The 24,069-nt window shown below is 41.0% G+C and overlaps 1 protein-coding gene across 2 annotated transcripts in view; it reads left to right on the top strand.

Moving 5' to 3' along the window:
- Positions 1 to 17,132: 17,132 nt before the first annotated feature.
- The window catches only part of LOC134546182 (diphosphomevalonate decarboxylase), a 33,153-nt gene continuing 26,216 nt past the window's right edge, over positions 17,133 to 24,069 (top strand). The window contains exons 1-3 of one of the 2 annotated variants that reach the window (XM_063388768.1): positions 17,133 to 17,279; positions 19,314 to 19,384; positions 19,489 to 19,556. In XM_063388768.1, the coding sequence (XP_063244838.1) occupies positions 17,231 to 17,279; positions 19,314 to 19,384; positions 19,489 to 19,556 (188 nt within the window). In that variant the 5' untranslated portion in view covers positions 17,133 to 17,230. The remainder of the gene's footprint in view (positions 17,280 to 19,313; positions 19,385 to 19,488; positions 19,557 to 24,069) is intronic. The other variant, XM_063388770.1, reaches the window with a different exon arrangement.

Below are 24,069 nucleotides of genomic sequence, written 5' to 3'. Positions count from 1 at the left end.
CAGGTACCATAAATAATCAAGTTATCCAAAAACAAAATATTCCTAGACTACTACTAGATTTACAAAACATCCCCTATTGAAGTTTTAAATTCAAGTAGCTGGACAAAATTCAGTCGTAAACTTAAAAAGATGTACCTTAACTCAATGTAATTTATGTTAATATACTCCATACTTTTTAAACAATAATCTATGTCCAAACAGCTATTAGAGCAATTTTAAGTGTATTATAAAATAAGATTTAATGAACGAGTGTGACTCGGTACTCGCAGACAAACCTAGGTGAATAGGTTTTGCGAGACTAATGTAAGATATTGACGCCGTCCCCGTTGCCTAATCTGAATTTACGTAAATTTAAGCTGGTAAGTTAATTTTGAATCTCAAGGGGGGGTTCCTGGCCTCGTGGCGGTAGGCAGGGATGCGGCGACAAAGGACTCCCCGGGCTGTTATGGCCTCCCAGGACGCCTTATTAATGAAACACACGAGTTCCTTTGGTGATTTATTGCGGAGTACACTCTACAGGTCACACGTTCACGTGACTGGCCGCTTCACCGTCGACCTAAGCTCCGCGCACCTGGACCTGCTAGGGTCACTGCGAGAGTATACGGACGTGGCGTGACGAGTGAGGACGAACGGTCCCACGACTTAATTAAGGAAACACATGACACTAAATTACTGTGGTTAGTCCGCACAAGAGAATGATTGGCTTATTAAAACACGTTACACTAAGTTACTGCGATTAGTCCCGCACAGGAGAATAAGCCACTTATTAAAACACGTTACACTGAATTACTGCGATTGGTCCGCACAGGAGAATAAGTTACTTACTAAAACACGTTACACTGAATTACTGCGATTAGTCCCGCACAGGAGAATATGCATGAGCGGATAGTCCGCGGGGTGGCGATGGCCACGTTAAGCTGGGTACGGACACGGTGGAATCTGGAGCGATATCACACACGTGGCCGTGGCACGTCCCAGGTGAATACTCGTCCGAAAGTTTTGGTCGCGTTCGGCGCAGTGCCGCCCTGCGTGGGCAAAGAACTATGTCCCGTGGTGGGACGTGAAAGCGTGAGGCGCAGGTGCCACGACGGGTCACCTAATTGCATACGTAAAATATAAAAATCCCTGATGGGATACACATGTTATTAAAAGACCGCGCGTGACTGCTAACGGCCGATTTGGGCCGACCGGGGAGCTGATATAAAACGTTTGGACTATATTTACCTATTGCAGTTATATGGCGTTGGTGCAAAAATTGAAGGCTCCCCGTGCATGGGGCTGCCGGCCCGGGCGAGTGCTGGATGGCGACTGACTAACCTCCCTGGCCGCCGGGGCCAGGGAGGGGGGAAATTCCGCAGGAAAACTGCGGAGCGCGGGAAGATGACTTCGGCCAGTTTTGTGAATTATACCCTTTTAACATATGATCATTTAATTAACATTAATTATTGAATGGTTTAGATTTCTTAGTTTTTGTTTATATTATAAAATGCCTGAGAAACAATACCCTTGCGCAGTGCCACACCCGGCCGGGCGCTTTGCACACGTAGGAGGCCGTGACTGACGTCACGCCGTTCGGGGCACTGCACTACGTTGCGCGCGCGGGCGCGTTCGGGGCGCGGCACTTATCAGGTGTTGAGGACACATAACGGCCTGTGCTCTCAGAGGGAGCACTGACGGCGGCGTCAATATATTGTAACTTTTGTAAACAATAAATAAATAATAATAATAATAATAATAAATAACTGGAGTAATTCTAGGCCATGCATGATTCTAGATGGAGGAATCATATACCTACTTACACTGGAATCACTTCCGCTGCTGCAGGATGCCACCGAAGACGTTAACGTGGCTTTCGAACCAGAACTGGAACTAAAATATTTCAGTAATGCACCTTGAGACTTCTTCGCATATGCTTCTTTCTTAGCCTTTTTTTTTTTTTGCGGAATTCCGCACTGCTTTCTTTGACTCTTTTCATTTTCAAAAACTAGTTCAAATATTGGGTAAAGTTCTAAATGTTTAGTTTTAGAATATTCAACAGTATTTAAAAGATCGAAACACAATCAAAATGACTTTCGTTCCGTATCCGAAACTCTCGTGAAACAAACATACGAGTAAAGCGTGATTGCGTAACGGTACTTCACGATGCACTAAAACAAACAAAGATCAGTACTGTAGCATGTGTGCTACAGCTGCTACCTTTGATAATGTTTATGTTGGCAGAAATGGTTAACGTATTTTATTAATCTTTCGGATGCCCTGGTAATACGAGTTATTTTGGATTTAAGTTTGTTATATGTTGTTTTAAAAAAGAAATTTGTAATTCTTGTTTAGTCTTATTATTTTTAAGTTTAAGATTTTAAGCTATTAAATTGGTCTGGAAAGTTCGAGGACACTACCGAATATGTTGGTAATCGTTGCGCTAGATGGCGCGCGAGCAGAACAGCTGATTGTATGACGTCAGGTGAGACGGGCGAGCGGAGTCGCCTGGTAGGCCCAGGCGGGCGCGCACGTGAAGTAAAACGCGGGTTGGCCATGGTGATGGTTCCACATCGAAGTCACTGTATACGAGTGTTCCTTTTTGAATATGAACGGGGTTCATTTATATAATTTAGAACGCTTTGGTACGATTAACGCGAGTGGTTGGTGAGGCGTGTGTGAATATCGCGAGGATTTTCCAAGGATGAATTATGTGCGCCGAAATAAACTCCAAGACGTATGGCGAAGGATTCGTCATATCCGTACAATTACCTGCAGCTACGGTAACGTATAATGGCAAGGGTTTGCCATTAAAAACACTCGTGAGCAAACGAGTGTATTTGGTGACCGGACATCACGACGTCAAAAAGCAAGTAAGTGCCAGCCGTGCCACTGCCCCGTTGACCCCTTTGACCCCTGGTGCGAAACTATAATTTGTGGATTTTTGGGATTTAAATTAACGGACTAATAAAACTGAAACTGGGATTTTACGTTCAGCGTGTTTCACCCAATCCCTGCCAGACCTAGAAGAAAAAAGGCGTCGACCGTTAGAAAATGACTTAACTGAGAAGGGCTTGTAAACCTATAATTTGTAATTTGCTAAATTTTTGGTAGGTATATTTATTTGCATGTTAAGGTGTGTCAATTTTTTGCTAGATTTCGCCTATGTTAATTGGTATTTACAGCGGTGATACGCCCGGTGCGTATCTATATTTGTATTTGTATTTGTATTACTATGTTCTTATATATTTTTAATGCCTTTTTGGTAATTATATTTAATTTTCGGAGCTCCGAAGTATATGATCAAATTATAATTTTTGGGGGGAATTGTTAAAGTATTTTTTTAGTATTATTATATAGCTATTTTTTTATAAGTAGTAATAGGGTATGTATTTTATGATGGATGCGCCGATTTGTGATGAAACGATTTTATGATATATATATTTATTAAATGTTGTCATATAAATTTTGCGTCTTTTTAACTTCCTGCCTCCTCTCACTGTTCGCAACCTTATTAGTATTTTTTAAGCCTGCTATTAGTTTGGGTTTTAATATTTTTTTGGGTTTACCTGCGCTCGCGGTACGGGGCAATATAGGAGTTTTACTGTGTCCCGGTTTGCGGAAGTTGTTTGGTTTGCCCTGGGTTAAGGTCAAACTTTACAGTACAATGCGTAGTACTAAATTCAATGAGTGCGAAAGAGAGGCATCGACACGGGCCGACGCGTGAAACAAAAGATTTTGTATGAGTAATTAACATAATAAGGAGTGCCGCTCAACTCGGCTCGCGCGCGCCGGGCGGCGCGGCGTGATGCGATGTTGCCATTCGTATGTAAACAAACAAACGTTATAAAGAGCTCTGTCTGTGATTTCGCAGTTTTTCTTTTAAATAAATATTAAAAAATAGTTGGTGCGCAAAATTTTAGATAAAAATGTAACATTATAGTGTGTCTGACACATGTAATGAATGAATCATAGATCAGATCTCAACCCGCTTCACCAGCGACCCGCCCCCGCGGGCTGCCGCCCGGGGCGGGCCGCCCCCTCCGCCCCACCCACGCTACGCCACTGCACACACACACACACACGTGAAAGGAAAACGTGTTATTATTTCAGTAAATGTCAGGAACCTTTTAAGGTAAAGTAATGTGTGTAGCAGAGGTCTGAGAGCAGGTGAGCCTGGCTCAGGTATGGCAGATTGTTGACGTTGACACTAGCCTTAGGATCGACATTACGTTACTAGAAGTCAAAGTTTTGCGCCAAGGTGTTTTGTTAGCTCTGCAGCGTTCATCTTCCTATCTTTCTGCAACACCTGAGATTCTTATTTTGCAGAGATTCATGTCTCGACCTTATCCAGAAGCGTGCCAGGAGGCTGGCGACCATCGTTTGTGGTGAAAAAATTCAACTGCATTCTGAGCCAAATGCATCTTAATGCATCAGGTTGACATTGCAATGTCGAAATTCCTATTCTAACCTGATGCTGCATCTAGGAATTATGCACCGTACGTTATTGTGTTCCAGACTATATGTGCCGCAGCTCAAGAAATCTGGGCTATTTAAGTTACCTGCTGCAGCGTCGATATTTTATGCCGAAGCATATGCTATCTATAAAGCCTTAGAGTCCTATGGGACAGGCAACAAAGCGAGTATAATGATACTTGCGGATTCTTACAATGTCCTCTCTGCTTTAAACATAAAGCACATAAAGCTCCTGATATTATTATAACTATAAAACCTATTCTGTTTTCATTGTCGAAACGGGGTATTGCCACTACCTTTAGATGGATACCGAGCCTTATGGATATTGAAAATAACGAGATTGTGGACAAAATGGCCAAATTGGCAGCTACACAAGGAATTGCAGTTACCACCCCAATTCAAGAAATAATTTTCCGGGAACTTCACCATGGCATTAGATCACTTTGGTCCCTGCAATGGGAGCGAACTGAATTATCTCACTCGTATAAACTAATACAACTATCTCTACAACCACGCACTTGGTTTTTCCACATTTGTCATACGAGATCCTTCAGTTCAACACTAACTCGCTTACGATTCAATCATGACTACTTTAAATGTAATTTATTTAAATTACAGCTTGCAGCCTCTCCTGCCTGCGATTGTGGCACAGCAAATAACGATATTAATCACCTATTATTTCAATGTCCTCTGATGAAAACTCGTGACACATTGTATACTTCACTATTTGAAGAAAGAAAATTTCCACCATATAACCGCGAATATGTGTTATGTCAACCGAATATTCACATAAGTATATTTAGCTATGTATCAGTATTTGACCTCTAATGATGTTATAGTTTAAAGACAACATGGTGACCCCGTGACACAAGTCGTCTATATACAAGCTAGATTCTAAACTCTATGCTTTCCATTGTCTTTTTTTTATTTTGCTGGTCTCCATCGGGACCTCAACGACCAAAGTTTGAGAATGAAAATACGTAATAATAATATTGCAAGATTCAAACTCAGGAAATGATATCTTGAGATCTATGAATAAAGGATGCTGTAAATGTTAGTATTTCCATAACCTGAAGGCGAGGATGTTGATATATATTGTTACAAAGAGACATTATTATGGGTGAGAAAGTTGGCAATCGTGTGAAAAATTAGATTAGGAGCGTCTATCAATATTTCCGGACATTTGAGTGGGAGAGGCAATTGCAAATCTCGTAACCTCTTGAGAAATGTTTCCCGATTAGCCATTTGTGGACACTAGTAAAATATGGTTAATGTCGCCTAATAACGCTCCGCAGCCAAAATGGGGGGTCTCTAAAATCCGTAGTTTGTGAAGATGTGCAGGAGAGGCATTATGATCGGAACGTATCCTAAATGAGGTTACATATGTACGTCGATCGAATGAGTGAAATCCTCTTAATTGATTAGTGTTTATATCGGGATGCAGTGATATATAAGTGGATGGATGTGCTATACTGTAGTGATTCCAATTTGAGTCCCACGTTCCCTGGTGGATCTTGTATAAATGTGGATATAGTCCTAATGATGAAATTCTGGTCACTAAAGTACCCTCATGTGCAGCGATCTTGGCCAATTTATCCGCCATTTAATTGCCCCCTATGCCGATATGGCTTGGAATCCATATTAAGTGAATCTGAAGTCCATCACTTTCTTGTTGAAAACAGATGGAGCGAATCTCCCATATCATGGACTCCGAGGGGCGAGAAAGCGAGGATAGAGCTTGAATAAAGCTATATGAATCTGTGAGAATAACGGTGTTCCCCAGCTTCTCTCTAACACTATAGAATATGGCTTTATAGATGGCAAACGTTTCGGCTTGAAAGATCATAGAATGGGAAGGTAGTTTGAATAGGCCTGACTGATGCGTATTTGGCAGATAATATGCTGCACCTACATTGTCTCCCTCTTTGGATGCATCCGTAAATATGTGTCGAAAATCGGGTAATGAATGTAGAGTATCCAAGAACTCCTGTTTTGTATTGTTAGGTGGAGCCGCTTTCGAACCAACCGAAGTATATGTCGGTGTGTAGAAAGACATTTCATAAGGATGTGTATAATTATTAAAAGGAGAGAGGTTGTCAATAGAAGGATTGTTAAAGAGTGTAGGTAGCATATCTGGGATTGGTAGTATGATTTTGTCTACTGCTCGAGATATACTGCCGATGCACGTGGAACGTGACTTAATCCAGTATTTGCACCAAAGGAGTTGCCGTCGCAAGTTTAACAGCATAATCGAACATTCAGTTTTAAGGTATTGTATCGGTGTTGATTTGAACGCGCCAGTGATAATCCGGAGACAAGTGTTCTGGACGCTTTCCAGTTTCTGTAAAATTTATTGTGGTGTATGTAACAGAAGAACATTCCCATAGCCAAGGCCTGAGCGGATAGTAGTAATGTAGAATAAACGAAGGGAAAACGGGTCAGCACCCCATGATTTGCCTGACAGGGCTCTGAGGAGTTGTGTACGTTTGGTACATCTGATTTGTAGGTATTGGACATGGGCCTTACCCGTACATTTACTATCGAACACAACTCCAAGATATTTATGTTGATGAGCTAGTGGAATCACCTTAGTCTGATATACTGAAAGAGGAATATCGTGTGGAGGATGTTTCTTTGAAAAATACATAGTTTTACTTTTTGAAATGGCTATCTCGAATCCATTATTTAACATCCAGTCCTGTACATGTGATAGTGTTGATGTCATGACCTGAGCAGCTTCCGTATAAGTCTTGCATGGAGCCCATAGCATTATGTCGTCGGCGTAAGCTATGGATTGTGCAATCTCACCAATATGGCCATGGAAAATTAGGTCTTAAGAATATATGAGGAAGAGAACGGGACTTAGAGAACTGCCTTGGGTTGGCCCCTTATATACAGTCCGGGGTAGAGCGTCACCTCCCATAATGCGAGGAATGTACTGATGGTTTCTAAGTAATGCTTGAACCATATTCATTATCGGGGAAGGGAAACATAATGTGGCCATTTTCTGATATATAATTGGTAACGAAACATTATGAAATGCGTCGGTGATATCAAGAAAAACTGTAGCCAATATACCTTTGGCTTTAAAAGTTTCGTGGATGTGCGAGTATAATTTTGTAATTGCATTGTGTGTACTTAGACCTGATCGAAATCCAAATTGTTCTGGACGGATTGATTTTTGTTGTTCTAAAAACCATATAATACAAGCAGTCAGTATATTTTCCAAGAGTTTCGCAATACACGAACGCAGTGCGATTGGCCGGTAATAGGTGTGTTGTGTACCTGGTTTCCTTTGTGTATGTATAGGTATGATATAAAATTGTAACCATGCGTGCGGAATGGTTTGTGATTGGAATATAGTATTGTATAAATTTATTAAGTATGTGGTGCATGCAGGTCCAAGGTTTTTAATCACTAAATACGTTATGAGGTCTGGGCCAGCCACTATATTTCCAGAGTTTTGAAGGCATCTCTGATATTCTCTTCGCGAAATAGGTTGTGTGGGGAAGGTATGGTGTGCTTCACTAGGAGTTGCAAGCATGCGTGGGAGAAGATCATACCTGTCTGGGACATAGTCTGGAGCAATGTAAGACATGAATTGAGGCCATATGGAACCTGGCATCGTTTGGCTATGTATCATGGTGTTACTATGGAGAACTGTTTATATCTGTTATAGAGTAGGGAGGAGGTGGTTGACCGAGAAAAACCATTACAAAAATTTTGCCAGTGTTTGCGTTTTTGTTGTTTCCAGGTTTGTTTTGCGGTAGCTTGGGCTCTTTTTAATAATATATAGTTATCAGTGTTAGATTGACGTTTATATGCCCCGAGTGCTTGTAAACAGGATATGTTTACAGGTTTGGTCCCACCATGGTGCTCGATATTGTCGTCGCCGTTTTTCACAGTTCACTATCGGTATAGAGGATCTAATAGCGAAGTAGATCTGAGTATATAAAAATTCATAACAATTTTAAAGCGTGGACTGAGAAATTATCGGGGTGATGTAAAAATTCCTCTCCACGTGTGTGCGGAAAGCAGTCCAATCAGCTTTGAGTATATTTAACTTATGATTGTCACATTTTCTCTCTTGCAGATTGTTAATGTTTTCCTTATGGTAGATTAGTATTGGGTAATGATCACTTCCCCAGTTATCTTCAAGTGTGGTTCATGTGAGTTCACTGTATGGTTCGAAGGATGCCAATGTTATGTTAATCGCGGAAACGGGACGTATTTGGAGGTCCTTGCCAGGTACATTCTTTGTTATTTAGGATCATCAAGGTGGAGTTCTGTATAGCCTCAAAAAGGTTTTTTCCAGCTATATCACATTTATCCATATCCCGCGCTGGATGGTGGCAGTTAAATCTCCACCAATGAGCAGTGGACCTTGGAATTGCTCAAAGAAACTTGCCCGTTCTACTGTACAGTAATCAGTGTTTGGGGGTATATAAATAGATACTGACGTCGACCCAAGTGTCTCCCCGGCTCCTTCAGGCCGTTATGCATTCGTAGCCCCGGATATCACCCCCGTGATGCGGGTTGCGTAGTATTCTCAGGGAGAGTTCAGGCCTCGTGGCGGGGGAAATTAACACTATCCGAGCTACAATGATGTTTCGACAGTTTGACCACAAGTATTTATTGAGCCCTTCGCGTAATCTAGGTACATGGGCAATCCGCGGCACAACACCCGTCCCTCCGCGGAGTGAGGCTCGGCTGCACGTGTTTGGAGTTGGGCAGGCGCCAAGTGCGGACTGCACCCCCTGGTTCTTTATGCGACTGATGAACTGTCTCTGCCCCAGCGCTATGATAGCGAGAAACTAATTAAGTTGGAACGCCGTCGCCAGCGACGTGAAGTCCGTCCCGATGCGGCACGCACGTGTCCGCCGATGCGCGCAATGTCCCGCCTCAACAAAACCAAGAAAATACTTATTTACAATTAAATTAGTTACAATGATGACCGATAGCGTAACGCCCGTGAACGTGAAAGTCCCGATCGCCCGGATCCAGTCTCACCAGTTCTGGCTCACGTCTCGCTGCCGCACTCGTCTCGCCGTGCGACCCCCTTCCTCTGCCGCCAGATGATGACTGCCCCCTCCTGCCGCGTCTCTCCTCTCCGTCCGTCATCCCCCCCACTTCGCGACATGTGCAGCGCTCGGAGTGATTCCGGGTGTTGGCCTCGGCTTCGTCGCCCAGTTACAGCAATCACCATTATACTTTAGAAAGACATATAATTATAATAACAAAAGTTCACGAAAAAAATTATAATATATACAAACAATAAAAATGACATGTCCTTGAATATAAAATATGTTTCACACAATACACATTCACTGCACAGGGCAGGGGAGGATCAGGGGTTGGCGCAGCATAACGGACTTTATGAGCAGGGGAGACACCTGAGTCGACGTCAATGCCTCGTCAGCACCCTCTCTTGCATTACCAGTGCAGTGTAGTGTTTACGATAAGGGACACACCCGCGTGCGCCCTGGAACACCCATAATGGAATATGTGTTTTGTTAATAATTTCTTCTATCTCATAATTATCGTGTCAGTGTGTTCCCTGTTACAAATACTCACGAGCGTCTACGTTTTGGTTAATACTTTGTAATATTGTCATAATTCTTAATAACTTGGGTTTACATTTTGTATAATAATTTATAATGTTGTCTTAACTTTTTAATAATTTGCATTTAAATATTTTTGTATATATTTTTAAGTGCCTATGTTAACATGTAGATCCGTAACCTGGCCGCCGTGCGAGTCGCGTCTCTCCTTCGCCGGCCCGCTTCCCCTTCCCCTCCTCCGCAGCCCGCGCGGGCGGGCGGCGGAATTGTCAGTTGCTATCAGGCTGCCGCACGGAGCAGACCCGCTTCGCTCCGCTCCGCGAGAAGTAGCATCTTACGGAGTCCGGGTCACAGTGTGGATGAAACATCCATCACCCGATGTGGTCGTCCAGGCTGTGACAGGCATTCCAGTGATAAATCTCGTCAACATGATCGTGTCCTCATTATTTTGTAATTCGCTCCGCTCGAGACGCGCATTTTGCACTGCTGAATTCTCGCAACCAGCAAGTTAGCCACGGGACTGTCTCCATAGTAATATCCTTCGCTTATAATTTGCTACCAGTGTATTTCCGGGAGTCTGGGTCACGGCACGGGAGAACGTTCGTCCTGCAACGTGTCGGCCAGGCTGCGATAGGGCTTCGACGGAATAAAGTATCTCGTGCAAACGGACAGCAACGTCTTCTCCTTGCAACCTTCTTCATTTACTCAAACCTATACAAATTTCCCTCCCCGTCCCATGTTTCACGGTCCCGGCCACGTTGGCCTGAACTCCACCTTCTCTCCGACTGGAGCTACGCGGGCAAATCAGGGCGAGTGTCAGGACAATTCGCAACAGGGACTTAGGAACCACAGGGCGAGGGACGTCAATACTATGGTTAATTGAAACCCTTTTAATTGTGTGTGAATAGCTATCGCTTCTAGTGTTGTCATAGATGTAGGGATCGTGATAGCTATTTCCGAAAAATTATGCGACTCGTGAACTAGAATTGCTGTACCTCTGTGTGATAGGGGACACAGGAAATTAACATATCCATGTAGTCTGATCTGGGAAGTGCAATGCAGCCCACATTCAGATAGAAGTAAGACATCTATATAATTCTGGGTCAGGTAGTGGATAAGGGGAAATCAGTTAGAATTTAATGAACGTGCATTCCATTGGAGTATTTGAAATGAATTTACTATGGACATATGGAAATTATAAACTTCGGGCTGGTATGTGTAATTTATTCCTGTAGTACTTGGAGGAAGGAGTGGAGGAGACTCTCCCAATCGAAGTTAATGGAACGGGTTTGCCGAACCGAGTTGAAAATTATTTCTAATGTATCCAGGAGTGCGTATAATTTAACTTGGTGAAGTTTGGGTAATAGGTCTTTAGTAGGTAGATGGCTATTATATTGTGCTATGGAAGGGGAAATCGGTTTCGAACTGGTGGTGGCTGCTGCTTGCTCGTTGTCGGGTTGCATGCACCGTTGACTCATAGATGAAGGAGTGGACCGGTCTGTGTTTATCATTTGTGGAGGAGTAAGACCAAGAGACAGGTCTGGGGTATATGGTCGAAATTGTGAATAGTAGTGGTGGATATTAAAAGGGGAATGGTTGGTCGAGCCCACGGTAGGAGGTATGGATTTGTAGCACACCAGATATCCATACTTTCTGGTATGCTCCGGAGGTTTAGAGCACTGGGTTGCTCTAGCATATGTGTGATCTGTGCATATAGGGGTACTAGGTTGAGGCCACTTGCTGGGCCTCAGTCTTCCTGCCCTTTTTTATATCATTTCTTTAATATTATATTTTTTGTCTTTTAAATATTGTTCAGATATTTTTGCCGTATTTATTTAAGCCAGTCATAATTTATTTAAATATTTTATCGTGAGTAGTTCATTTATTTAATAATTTTGTTTTGGGTTTGATTCAGTTTTCTTTAATACATAATATCGATACTGTTTCCAAGGACGTCTACTGGGCGCGGTGTCGTCGGCTGCGAACTTGACATCACGATCGCCTGACGAGGGAGCGAGGCTTGTCGACTGCGGGAGGTGGTGGAGGAAACGTCGCAGGACTGCTCCGCATGCAAGCGCAGGGTCTCGCCGGGCAGACGAGCCAAATGCCTCGGGACATGGATAGGCGGCCCGTCACCAATTGTGCACAGACTGGGGAATAATTTTGTTGGGCACAAATGGGAGTGTCTTTGCTACGGATCGCCGGCACCTGCAAGGTAAAGAGGCGACATGTAGATTTGGATTTGGCCCCCGCCAAAGTGTTGCACATTTTGGAATTTCACTGCAATTCACAAATATTTGGTGACTTCATCTTGAAGACGTCTGTTTTATGTATCTTTAAAGTAAAATGAATTTGCCTACACTCACCCTGTTTTATGACGGTTTATAAAGAAAACTGGAGAAAGTTTATTGGGCTTTTTGAGAATATTTTAAGGAAGTAAATTCATAGCTAAGCCCTTATGATAACGGTGTTTTGTGTGGATGCCTTTGACCTATCTATGCTATTGCATAGGTCAGGAAAACAGCTGATTGCTTACGACTCTTAAGAAAAACGTATACGTTTAAGACTTTGAACTCTACGTAAAATATTAAATAAGAAATTAATAAAGTTTTATTTTATAAACTCTTTTATTGTAACTAGGCCTTTTTTGTATAGGATTTTTGCTACTGACATATTACTAGCTACATGGTATCTGAAATAATATAATTTGCCGTCGTCCGGGGTCTCGGGCTCGAGTCCCGGTGCGGCTCCTAGCGGGAATGGCTGTAGTGAATGTATGAATGTAATGTGTCCGGGTGGGCGCCAGACTAGCTCTGTCCTTAGTCGATAGGTGGGTCGTGGGGTTGATTGCCCTGCGTGGCCCACTAGGACCGTCGGCGATGTTGCGTGGGTTATGAGGAAATCCCTACTTGGCGGTGGTTGGGAGTCGTTTGGTTAATTAATCATACGCTGAAGTGGTGCAACAAATGACGTGCGTCATTTATTCAGGCGACTGTGGTTTAGGTGTAATACCGTTGATTACACGCCACATCGCACAGAGGGTGACGTCACACAATACAGAAGTTTGAAAGTTACGTAATAAGACGTGGCACATGTTCATAAAAAATGTTACGCGAAGGTGCGTTGCACAAGTTTATTGAATGTTACGCGGTGACGCGTCGCACAAGTTCACAAAAGAAAACGTTCTAGATTCAAGGCGTCGCACAAAGTTACTAATTATTACGTGTTAGCGTGGCACTAGGCGTTTCTGAGCCTGGTTACTCGAAGAGGGGTAAAAGTGATTGGAGGCGGCCAATCCCGTATAACAACGTCTCGAGGCGGTGTTCGCGTCCACTGTAGTGGAGCGCGGACCGCAGCTAAATTCGCTCAAAGTTCCCTTACGGGTTGGGGTCAGCGCCGGAGCGACTGGTTTTAGTTAAAGTTATGTTCTTCGGGAGGCGGTCCATGCCTTATGCTGAAACTACCCCGCAGACCAAGTGTGGTGCAGGGGGTTTTAAAAGTTATGCGGCCGGATTAAGTCCTGGACCGAAAAATTGGACCGGGTACGCACGGAGAGATAATTATAAAGGGGTTTCGAAGAAGTGACTATAATTACCAGAAGTGAGTTCAATGCAGACAATGGATGATGTCTCTCCGTGGGACGTGCGTCCGCCCCGGTCCACGAGTCGCGCTGTACTGGCGTCATGTCATGGCGCCCGGCCGAGACTCGGTCGCCCTCGCGCCAGGGTTGACCTCATTACGTTAGTTTCTAATGTGACATGTTAATAAGAGAATTTAAGGGCGTTAAATTCTTACATTAATTATTAAAGCTGAATCAAGATCACTCGTCCCTTCTACAAATTGAAGTTAGTATGTTTAGGAATTATTTCATTTAAATTTTACGTCACACCAGCGACTGTTCGTCTCTTGCCGGGCTGCTCTGGTGGGGGTAATAACGCAACACAAGGGGTTAATAATTATGTCACCGGGGTTAATTGACTAATTTAGGCAGAAGGCCGCCAGGGGGACACTCACACACGTCTTGACGTATTTACACAATTGAGTGCCCGGGCACTCCTACGTCGCACTTTCGTTAATCAATTTTTAATGTATACATAATATTGTTTAATATTCTGTGTTTGTTTTTATACCGTGGTCGGCTGTAATGTCGGTCTGTTTTTTAGGGGGGCCGGGTTCTACCTTGGTTGCTGGTGGCTCGCCTGACTCGGGTGGGCCATGGCTAGGGGCGCGTTCCGTTAGCGGGGTTGAATACTGGCGGTTGCAGGTCGGGATTTAGGGTGGCCTTCGGTTGGACGACGTCAAATTTATAATTTATAGGGGTTTTAAGGGGATAATTATATATTGTATTGACGTCCCTCGGCCTGCGGTCCTTAAGTCCCTGTTGCGGATTGTCCTGAGACTCGCCCTGATTTGCCCGCGTAACTCCTGTCAGAGAGATGTGGAGTTCAGGCCAACGTGGCCGGGACCTGGAAACGTGGGACTGGAAGGGAAATTTGCGAAGGTAGAAGGAAATGTAGAAGGTTGCAAGGAGAAGTCGTTGTTGTCCGTTTTCACGAGCTCCTTTATTCCGTCGAAGCCCTATCGCAGCCTGGCCGACGCGTTGCGGGACGAGCGTCCTCCCTTGCCGCGACCCGGACTCCCGGAAATGCACTGGTAACAGCTGGAACGCGACTCGATGCGACTGCGGAGGCAATCCTGTGACGAAATGTACGGTTATGAAAGTTCAGACGTGCACAGCGTGCGTCTCGAGCGGAGCGAATTGCGAAGTGAAGAAGACACGTTCTTGTTAACGAGATTTATCACTGGAAATCCCGTCACAGCCTGGACTACCACGTCGGGTGATGGACGTTTCGTCCATGCTGCGACCCGTACTCCATAACTTACAACTTGTCGCGGAGCGGAGAGAAGCAGGTCTGCCCCGTGCGGCAGCCAGATGGCGACTGACGCTTCGGCGCTTACCCGCGCGGGCTGCGGAGAGGAAGGAAGGGGAAGTGGGCCGGCGTGGGAGAGACGTGACTCGCGCGGCGGGCCAGGCTTGCGGTTCTACATGATAACATAGGCATTGAAAAATATATAAAAAAATATTTAAATGCAAATTATTTAAGAATTACGAAACATTATAAATTACTTTTAAAAGACGTAAAGACAAGTTAAGAACATTACAAAGTATTATACAAAACATATTTGACAACAGGAAATACACTGACACGATAATTACAAGATAGAAGGAATTATTTACAAACATATATTCGTTTAAAGACGTTCCAGGACGCACACGGGTGCGTCCCTGACCACCACACTGCACATCACTTAATGCAAGAGAGGACGCTGACGAGGCATAACGGCCTGAAGGAGCCGGGGAGACACTTGGGTCGACGTCAGTATATTTAACTCTCTATAGGTTCGGTATGAGATGTACTGGTAATTACCATATACGCATAATTGTAAATTCATTGCCATACTTTGTATTATGATGAAGGCTTTTCTAGTAAACCTCTCTATTTGGGTTTATTCCTTTTATGTATTTAGTTACCAAAGACTAGCCCTTTATTTGTTTGCTACGTCTTTATGTTTAAGCCCGACTACTTGGGTAAATAGTGATTTTGACATCTATTATTATTTAACTTTTATTAGATTTTTGTGTGACTGTATAAAATTTACCCAAAGTGTGTCAGGTACGCAACCCCCTTTTCTTCGTGGAAGGAAGGCAGGTTACAAGGTCCCTGGATTGGTGTCGCACGTAACTGTGGAATATCTGCTTGTTGGGGGGATAAGGTGCTATGGGGTCGTTTGCCCCTTCTGATAGGGCTGAAGCCAGTGGCTTTTTAGAATAATTCGGTCACTGCGAGATAGGGTAGATTTTGATATGCCATCACCCGCTTGATTTCCCTTTCAAATTCCCACGCTGTGCACTGTTGTTGGTCTGTTGCCATGTGAGGTCCAGCAGAAATTATACATCTTGGATGTTCTATATTGGGACATATGTCTGTGTCATGTGTGTCGCCACGGCTAGGACACGTATGCGTGCTAGACCTACAGTGTTTGAGTGTGTGTCCGAAACGAAGACATTTCTTGCATTGAAGTACTGATTGTACCTGTGGGGAAACTTTATATCTTCCTTTATATATCATTATAGTGTCTGGTAGGGATTGTCCTCAGAAAACATCTTTCACCAACCTTATCGGTTTCCGCGGGCCCGCGGGTTCGTATCTGGTTAGGCGTTCCAACTGGAGGATTGGGTGAGTGGATTCAATTCCTGGTAGTAGGTCATCCACATCCACATCCAATGGAATACCGTAGATTAGACCTCGCTGGAGTAGGCTCTGTGGGATATACACTTTCAGGTTATGTGTTTGGGGTATATCAGAATTCAGAAATCGGTTAACCTCTTGAAAGGTCATGAATGTGACTTTAAGCCGATTAGGTCCCGCTCTTTGAATCGATTCTATATCTGGGTTCGGGTGGAGCTTTTTGTCCGATTGAAAGGTGGTGTAGACTGTAGATTGCCTAGGTTTTTGTCATTAGAAGATAGTAGAGTTACATAAGGACCGGAATAATTTACAGGGAACAGCATTCTCAAACTTTGGTCGTACCTGGTCTCCGGTAAAGTCCTGCGCTGAGTTCTTCATGCAGTTGTTTTTCATGGTACGAATCTCTTCTAAATTGTCTTCATCCGGGTGTTTTCTTTTTGCATGTAGGTTAGTATCCAAATTCATATTAGCAGTCATTCGACCAGTAACATAGTCGGCGAGGTGAAATGGGCCATGAGGTTCAGCCACTACTTGAGCTGGTTCATCCACACTCTTGTACAGCAGACGACAAAGTGCTCTCCACTGTCCGTGTCAAAGTTTTCTGTCTCACGATGGTTGCTGTACAACGAGGTTTACCTAACCACTCTGCATTAACAGACCATCGCACTGGCAAATTTAATCAACACGTGCGTCAAACGCCCGTACAACAGACGCAAGGTAAATTGTTAACTAACGCAAGAGAAATCTGCCCACGTTCAATTGATTCGATACAAAATTGGTTCTTCATGACTGTTAATTGAAGTTGAAATTCTAAAAGTTCAAAATTCCTGGTTAGTTATGGCTAAATGGGTACCCCCTAAGGCCAAAAACGTGAAGTGAAGAAAAAGAAGTACCTTGTTTATAAACACGTATAGCGGATTGTTAATCGGTGTATAGTAATAATTAATTTGTCATAACTTATCCGTCATGATTGTGACATGCATAGCACCAGTGAATATTGCGGTAATTAAATATTGTAAGTATCATATATTTTAGTTTGGTAATTTTTATTATGGAATTCTTTTATTTTAATTTCTTGACACTTCTTGTACCTAATAATTTTGAAAAAAGGGCATTGCAATATGTCGAAAAACTCTTTTGTTGGTTAACTGTTCGCGGGAAATTAGGTTATGTTAGCTATATTATAAAAAGGACACTAGTGTGGATACTGAATAGTTCTGTAAATCTTGTGAACGGAACTCCAACCAGTGGCAAGACGTTCTCTCCATACTTTACTCTCCCACTTCCTTTATCTATCGTTGTAGGCCTTTCGCACCTCTAACTTTCAACATTTTCCCTTCAGATTCATTCTTCTCCCACCCCGTCCTCACCAGGAAGGAATGCTTTCCTTTTTTGGTTAGCCTCCTCATCCTCTGTATCTTCCACTCATGATCTCTTTTTTCTCAGTACTTCCTTGTGTGTTAACATATTTCTTAGTGTTTTCCCAGCCATCCTCTCTGTTCACCACCTTGAACAGCTTTACTATCCTTTATACCCATTGTCTCCCTTGTTATGTCCCCCACCCCAGCTTCCTGATCATCAGAAATAGCCTATGCATCTTACTCTCTACCCCTTTCCTTCTCCTCTACTAACTACCCATCTTGCATCTATACACAGCACCCGCTCTAACATTTGTGTCTCCACAACTAGGTATGGGCCCCAAACTGCACCGGCAGGTAATTTTCTAGATTAGCAGCTCTGGTGTCTCCTGTGTTGGACATGTTTCCACATCCCAGGTTGTTTTGTAGGGCTACTTATTTATGTTCCTCTTTTTTTTCTATTACTTGACCCTTTCAGCAATAAACTTCCTTGGTTATTCTAATTATTGTTTTCCCTGAGTTTGATCACTAATTCGCTGCTTTCATTTTCCCGAAATGTGAATCAGAGAGACTGCTGAATACACATCCATCTGCCTGAAGCATTAAATTCTCTTTTTTAAGTAATTTACTTAAAAAAATAGCACTAGTTTACAGCTTTGGTGTATGCACTCACTATGCTTGTGCTGATTTGGGATTAAGAGCAGAGAAGAAAACTTTCAAAGTTTAATAAAAAGATTTTCTAGAATTAGGAAATATCTTTGGTACCACATAAAAAAAATTAACAAATTTTATTTCTATTTTTTTATATACAAAAAATCTCCTAAATGACCAAATGCAGGGTTGACACTTCATAGAATGGAACCCAGATCACTTTGTGGAGAGATGAGTGCTTCCCATTGCAATTTCAGGACTTCTGATGTTTTGGTGTACTTGTATATTAAATGTCTGATAATATTATAGTAGGTATACATATTTTAAATAATAAACATCACTAAGTATTTTTTACTATTGAACATATCAGACTCATTATCCTTGTGATAGAACAATGAGTTCACAGGTTGTAACAGTAGTAAAAGTTACAGTGAGATTGGCAGTGCATTAAAAAAAGTTGTGAACATTATCTCTACCTGGGTTGTGGTAGCAAGTAGTCTCAAACTATCTTAGACGAAGAGAGTTGAGATAGGAAACACTACATTTTTAGATGCATCTGAATTTTTTATTTGCTATTTGGTTTCAAAAAGTTTATATTATATTTGTATTGGCAAGTGGTAGTTTTATAATGATACAAAGACTAATCAAAAAATTTCTAATGCAGGATTCATGTGTGAAACACAGAGTAAAACCATAAATATGTTGATTCTCTTGTGTATGCATTCGTCATGGACAATTCATAGTCAAGAATTGGAAATAGGCCCATCACTAATTTACACGGCAATAACAAACAGTGCAACAAAATTTTATAATTAGTGAAAAAAAAATTTATTTAGCTATTTTAAACGTACAAAATAAACAAAGACCCAAATATGGAGGGAAGAATAACACAAATAAAAATGTTGTTATTCTAGAAGACTCAGCTATAAGGTCTGTGGTCCCTTAACTTTAAAATCACCATTATGTTTCTATTTTGTAAGTTTATTTGAAGATAACTGTGTGTTATTGACGTGAATGTTAAACATAAGTGTCATTTTTAGGGGGGAAGAGGGATGAAGAGCTTATACTACCTTTGAATGATTCCATCAGTGCAACACTCAACACTGATCAGGTAAGCAAGACTCACTGTGAAGGTGTTACAAGTTTGCAGCTTCTTTCATTATACAAATCTGTTAGGTACAGTGTTTTCACTTAATCCAACTGTTTTTATTCCAGATGCACGCTAAGACCACGATCATGGCCAGCCCCAGTTTCAAAGAGGACAGAATGTGGTTGAATGGCAGGTAGGCAAGTTAGTGTAACTTGAAGATGCAGACTTAAAAGCAATATCAACTTACAATAGGGGACAGGGGGGATTTCATGGCAATGGAACCTTTTTTTTTTTTGGGAAACCAATCAAGTTATACAACAGAACAACAGCTAGCAATGGATTTTCCTCCAATTCTTTTCATAAGTACTTTGTGATTCAGTAAACACTCTTTTATGTGTTGCAAAGTAAAAAAGTAATTATTGTTTTCAGCACTGCATTTTACAGTCTTTACTTTGATGGAGGTAAGTAGGCTTTATTTACCCAATTAAATAAGAAATTCTGCATCTAAAAATAATATGAACATCTTTAACAACAGTTTCTAAAAGTATTAACATTACTAGAACTTAAATGATTGCTCATGGGGCAGATATCAACAAACTGCTGGGGGTAGATTTCAACATTGTTAAAATGTACCCCACTACATGTAAATGGTTCATTTAAGCAATAACATAGGACTAAAACAGCCTTTTTGTAGAGTTCAATATGCCTATGTCTATAATAAAATGGCCGAGTCAAATGCCATGCCTAAAATAAGTTAACGATCATTCAAATATTAGGCATGTGTATGCAATGTTATATACCTTTTGTTTTCTCAGTATTCCAATTTGAAATTTAATTGCATTTTTTTAAAAGTTGTCTGTTTTATTTATTGAGGAGTTGGCATTTTCACAGGTGATGTCATTCTGCTCTTAAAAAGTATTGGAGTGGTGAAGCTCTGTGGGTGTTAAATTAAAATAATCTGTGGTAGCTAGTTTAGTACCTACCTATCTTGTCGACAGAGAGGTCATTAGATACTGTTTTGTACTGTGACATATAACAGAGAAGTGAAAAAGGAATCAGTCAAGGCCTGTGGGAAGGAACAATCCTAGCATTTGCCTGCAGTGATATCAGGAAACCAATGGAATTCTGTAATCAGGATGAATGGACTGAGGATTGAACCCAGGCTCTGCAGACTGCAAGTTCATTGTATAACCAGTGCGCCACTTCGTTCCGTAGAAGTGCATAAGGCCGACTGATGTGTGTTGTGATGGGCTTCCTGTTGTACACCGTCATTAGGTGCAGGACAATTATACAGTAGAGCTCCTACATAGTAAACCTTTATATAACAAACATATTTTTGTACTCATTTGCTGTAAACTCTTGTATAACAAAGGGACAGAAATATAAATTAATATTATTTTTCTTTAAACTAACCTAAATGTTGTTTGCTACCTTCACGTTGTTTGCTACCTTCAATAGGAAATTTCATCCAGTTAATTATAACTTATAATCTAAACAACTTGAAAATTATTAAAACCTACTGCATTAAAGATCTTGGAATCGTTTTTGACTCTAAATTATACTTTCATAAACATGTTAACCATTCATATTCTATCTCCTTTAGAATCTTGGCCCTAATAAAATACAATACCTTTTATGCTGATAATTATGATTCCATCCTATCACCTTATTTTTCTTTAATTAGAACCAAATTAGAATATTGGTCTATTATTTGGAGTGATATTAATGCAACAGATTGTAATAAAATAGAAAGTATTCAAAACAAAATATAATTAAACTAATCAATGTAAAGCAGCTTCCACAACCAACTCTTACTCTTCTTTCAGATCACTAAACTCAGTTAGATGCTTTTTTGTTCAAAAATGTTATAACAATAAAATCAAATGCAATTATGTCCTAATACTACTGATTTGAAGCTAGCTCAAATTAGGTGATGAGTGGAACATACAGGTTAGAAGCAGGTCACGAAGAAATTACTGCTCAATGTTCGATGGATTACCTGTTTCTTTTATTCATGATAAAATCACACCATATTCCGTATAACAGAGCACACAAAAAAAATTTAAACTGTACCTCCAGAAAGGAGAAAAAACACATAGATTCTTAATACGACTACATTATATATTGCCCAGATCAGTTCCGGGCAGCGACGGCTGGACAAAACACTTAGTCGCCTTGCTGTGACCACGGTCAAAAATTTCTATTTTATTTAAATGTCCGAAGAGAAAAAAAAAGTTATTAGGCGTCGCTCGGACCATAGTCGCTAAGTTGTAGTTCAATATAACATTGCTAAATGATGCGAGCCATCGCCCGACCACGACCTCTTGGCACGGTGCTCAGACAATGACTAACTTTACAGCCTTCCTTTCCTTCGTGCGGGCAGTGTCCTGTGCTCACTGACATAATTTTCAGCCAATCACGGCACATAGCAACAGAAGCTCCCACGAAATGCTTGCTTCTGTTCCCACGACGCAGCGATTTTGTCTCTTTCTTGCACTCCCGTGACCATGACTCACATGCCTAGCGTGTGAAACAAAGCCTCGGTCGTGGAAATAACGAAGGAAAATCATGTCAGCATGCCTTCCCACACAAGGAAGCCAGCAAAAAAATTACTTCAAAAATAAACTTATGAATTTTAAAAAATAAAAACAATAAACCCAGAGAATTACGTTTACAATAACTTTTAAAAGGAAAAACTTTACATCAGTTGAAAACCTAACCTGAAATTTAACAAAAAAAAATTATGGCAAAAGATTATTACTGGATTGCATGAGGAAGGCTGTAATCTGGGTTGTTACATTACCCCTCCAACTTCTCAGTTAAAAGCCAAAGCTTTTCACTGAGAAGTTACAAAGCACAAAAAAATGAGAAAAATCTGTTTCACCCTAACCTCTGAAGTACCTGCATATATTATAAACATTTCTATGCACTTAAAATAAAAATTCTTACAAATGTGGGTGACACCCAAAATTGATCTTCCCTGCCACTTAGGAAACATTCTCGAAACTCACACATTCTAGTTCAAACTTTCATGGGTTTACTTAACATGCTCAAATAAATTTAAAAACAATCTCAAACATAATTTTCCACTAACAACAAGTTGACACAATTCTACAGTCATGGCATGACAAACACTTCCTTAAGATACAATCGTATGCTTCTCTTCTTCACAAAAAACTTACATGAACACATGACCTTCCTTAGGTTTCAAACCATACCTCCCCTTTCAGCAGCAACACATATATTAACATAGATGAGGGGTGGGAGCGACCAAGGAGAAGGGACGCACCCTTGCAAAAAAAAAACATTGGACACCATGCCGGAAACATATTTAAAATTAATTTCCTGGCCCCCCAGCTGCCTCACAAACCACATTACACAAAAAACATTTGCTGCTTATTTAGGACAATACAAAAAATTCACCTAAACTCTGGCCATCATGAACACACAACTGCTTCTGCAGCTTCAAAACTTGACGACTTTTTTCATTAACATTTGGTGTTACACTTCATACCTTTAATATAGGATGTTGACACCTTGTCATTTAATCCAAAACTACATATTTACCATTAAACATGTGTGGCACTTAAATTTAAAACATTTAACCTTTTCAAAATTATATCATTTTTCCGAAAACATAACTCATGTCATAATAAATTTCAGTTAACCTCTTCTCATGACACAACATTAAACAAACAAAACCTTACCCAAGTGCAATGAAATTATCACAATGTAAAGCATTTCTTCAAATAATATTTAGTAACAGTCTACTCAAAGGAATTTATAAATATATTATTATTGTTATTTCAAAACAACAGAAAAACATTCACATTAACTTCTAGTTATTTATCTTAAAAATTTATGTGTACAGCTTTCTTTCTTTTTTAAAACCCTTGTAAAACATTATATTATTCATCCTAAAAATTTGCTGTCATAAATCTTGTTACATTTCTATATTATGTTATAACAATTCTTCAAAAGAAAAATACAAAACTCCACAAAATACAAAACATTATTAAAAAGTACACAATTCAAAGGATAAAAAAAATTCTGAAAAACATTAAAAAAACGGCAAAAATTGCAAAAAAATTAAAAAACATCAAACACAACAAAACTATACATATTTGACTCCACCCCTCCATCTAGGCAGTGGACCAAACAAGTCTACACAAACTATTTCTAGAGGCTCTGTTGCTAACACATGTTGCATCACCCCTTTACATTTACTATTCATTACTTTTTTTTTGTGCACATAACAAACAATTGTTTACAATTTTGGCTACAGTTCTGTACACATGTTTCCACACACAAAACCTCTGAACATGTTTCACAGTTTTTTTTCCCTCCATAGTTTCCTGATTCCACATGCATCAGTGTGCAAAGTTCAGTTCGTAAACTAATCGGTACACACAAAACACATTTTGGCACATTACTGTTTAAGTTTCGAAAAATATGTCCTTTTATCACTTCTCTGCAATATTCAGAACTCAATTCACTGATTACCTCCTCAGCAAACTCATCCTTAAGTTTTTCCGAGAAGGCTTTCATTTCAGTCTCTACTTTTGTCATATGTTTACACAAACTCTTGTTCACATGTCCATTACCTCTTACTTCACTAAATTTTGTCTCCACATTGTCCAAACATTTCCTGTTTACCTCGTCTAGGAACATTTCACATTCATTCCCAATGTTTACATGTTCATGTA

This window comes from Bacillus rossius, chromosome 1, assembly GCF_032445375.1.
Source record: "Bacillus rossius redtenbacheri isolate Brsri chromosome 1, Brsri_v3, whole genome shotgun sequence".
NCBI lineage: Eukaryota > Metazoa > Arthropoda > Insecta > Phasmatodea > Bacillidae > Bacillus > Bacillus rossius.
The sequence above is the reverse complement of the archived record's forward strand: the minus strand, read 5'-3'. Positions and strand labels throughout refer to the sequence as shown.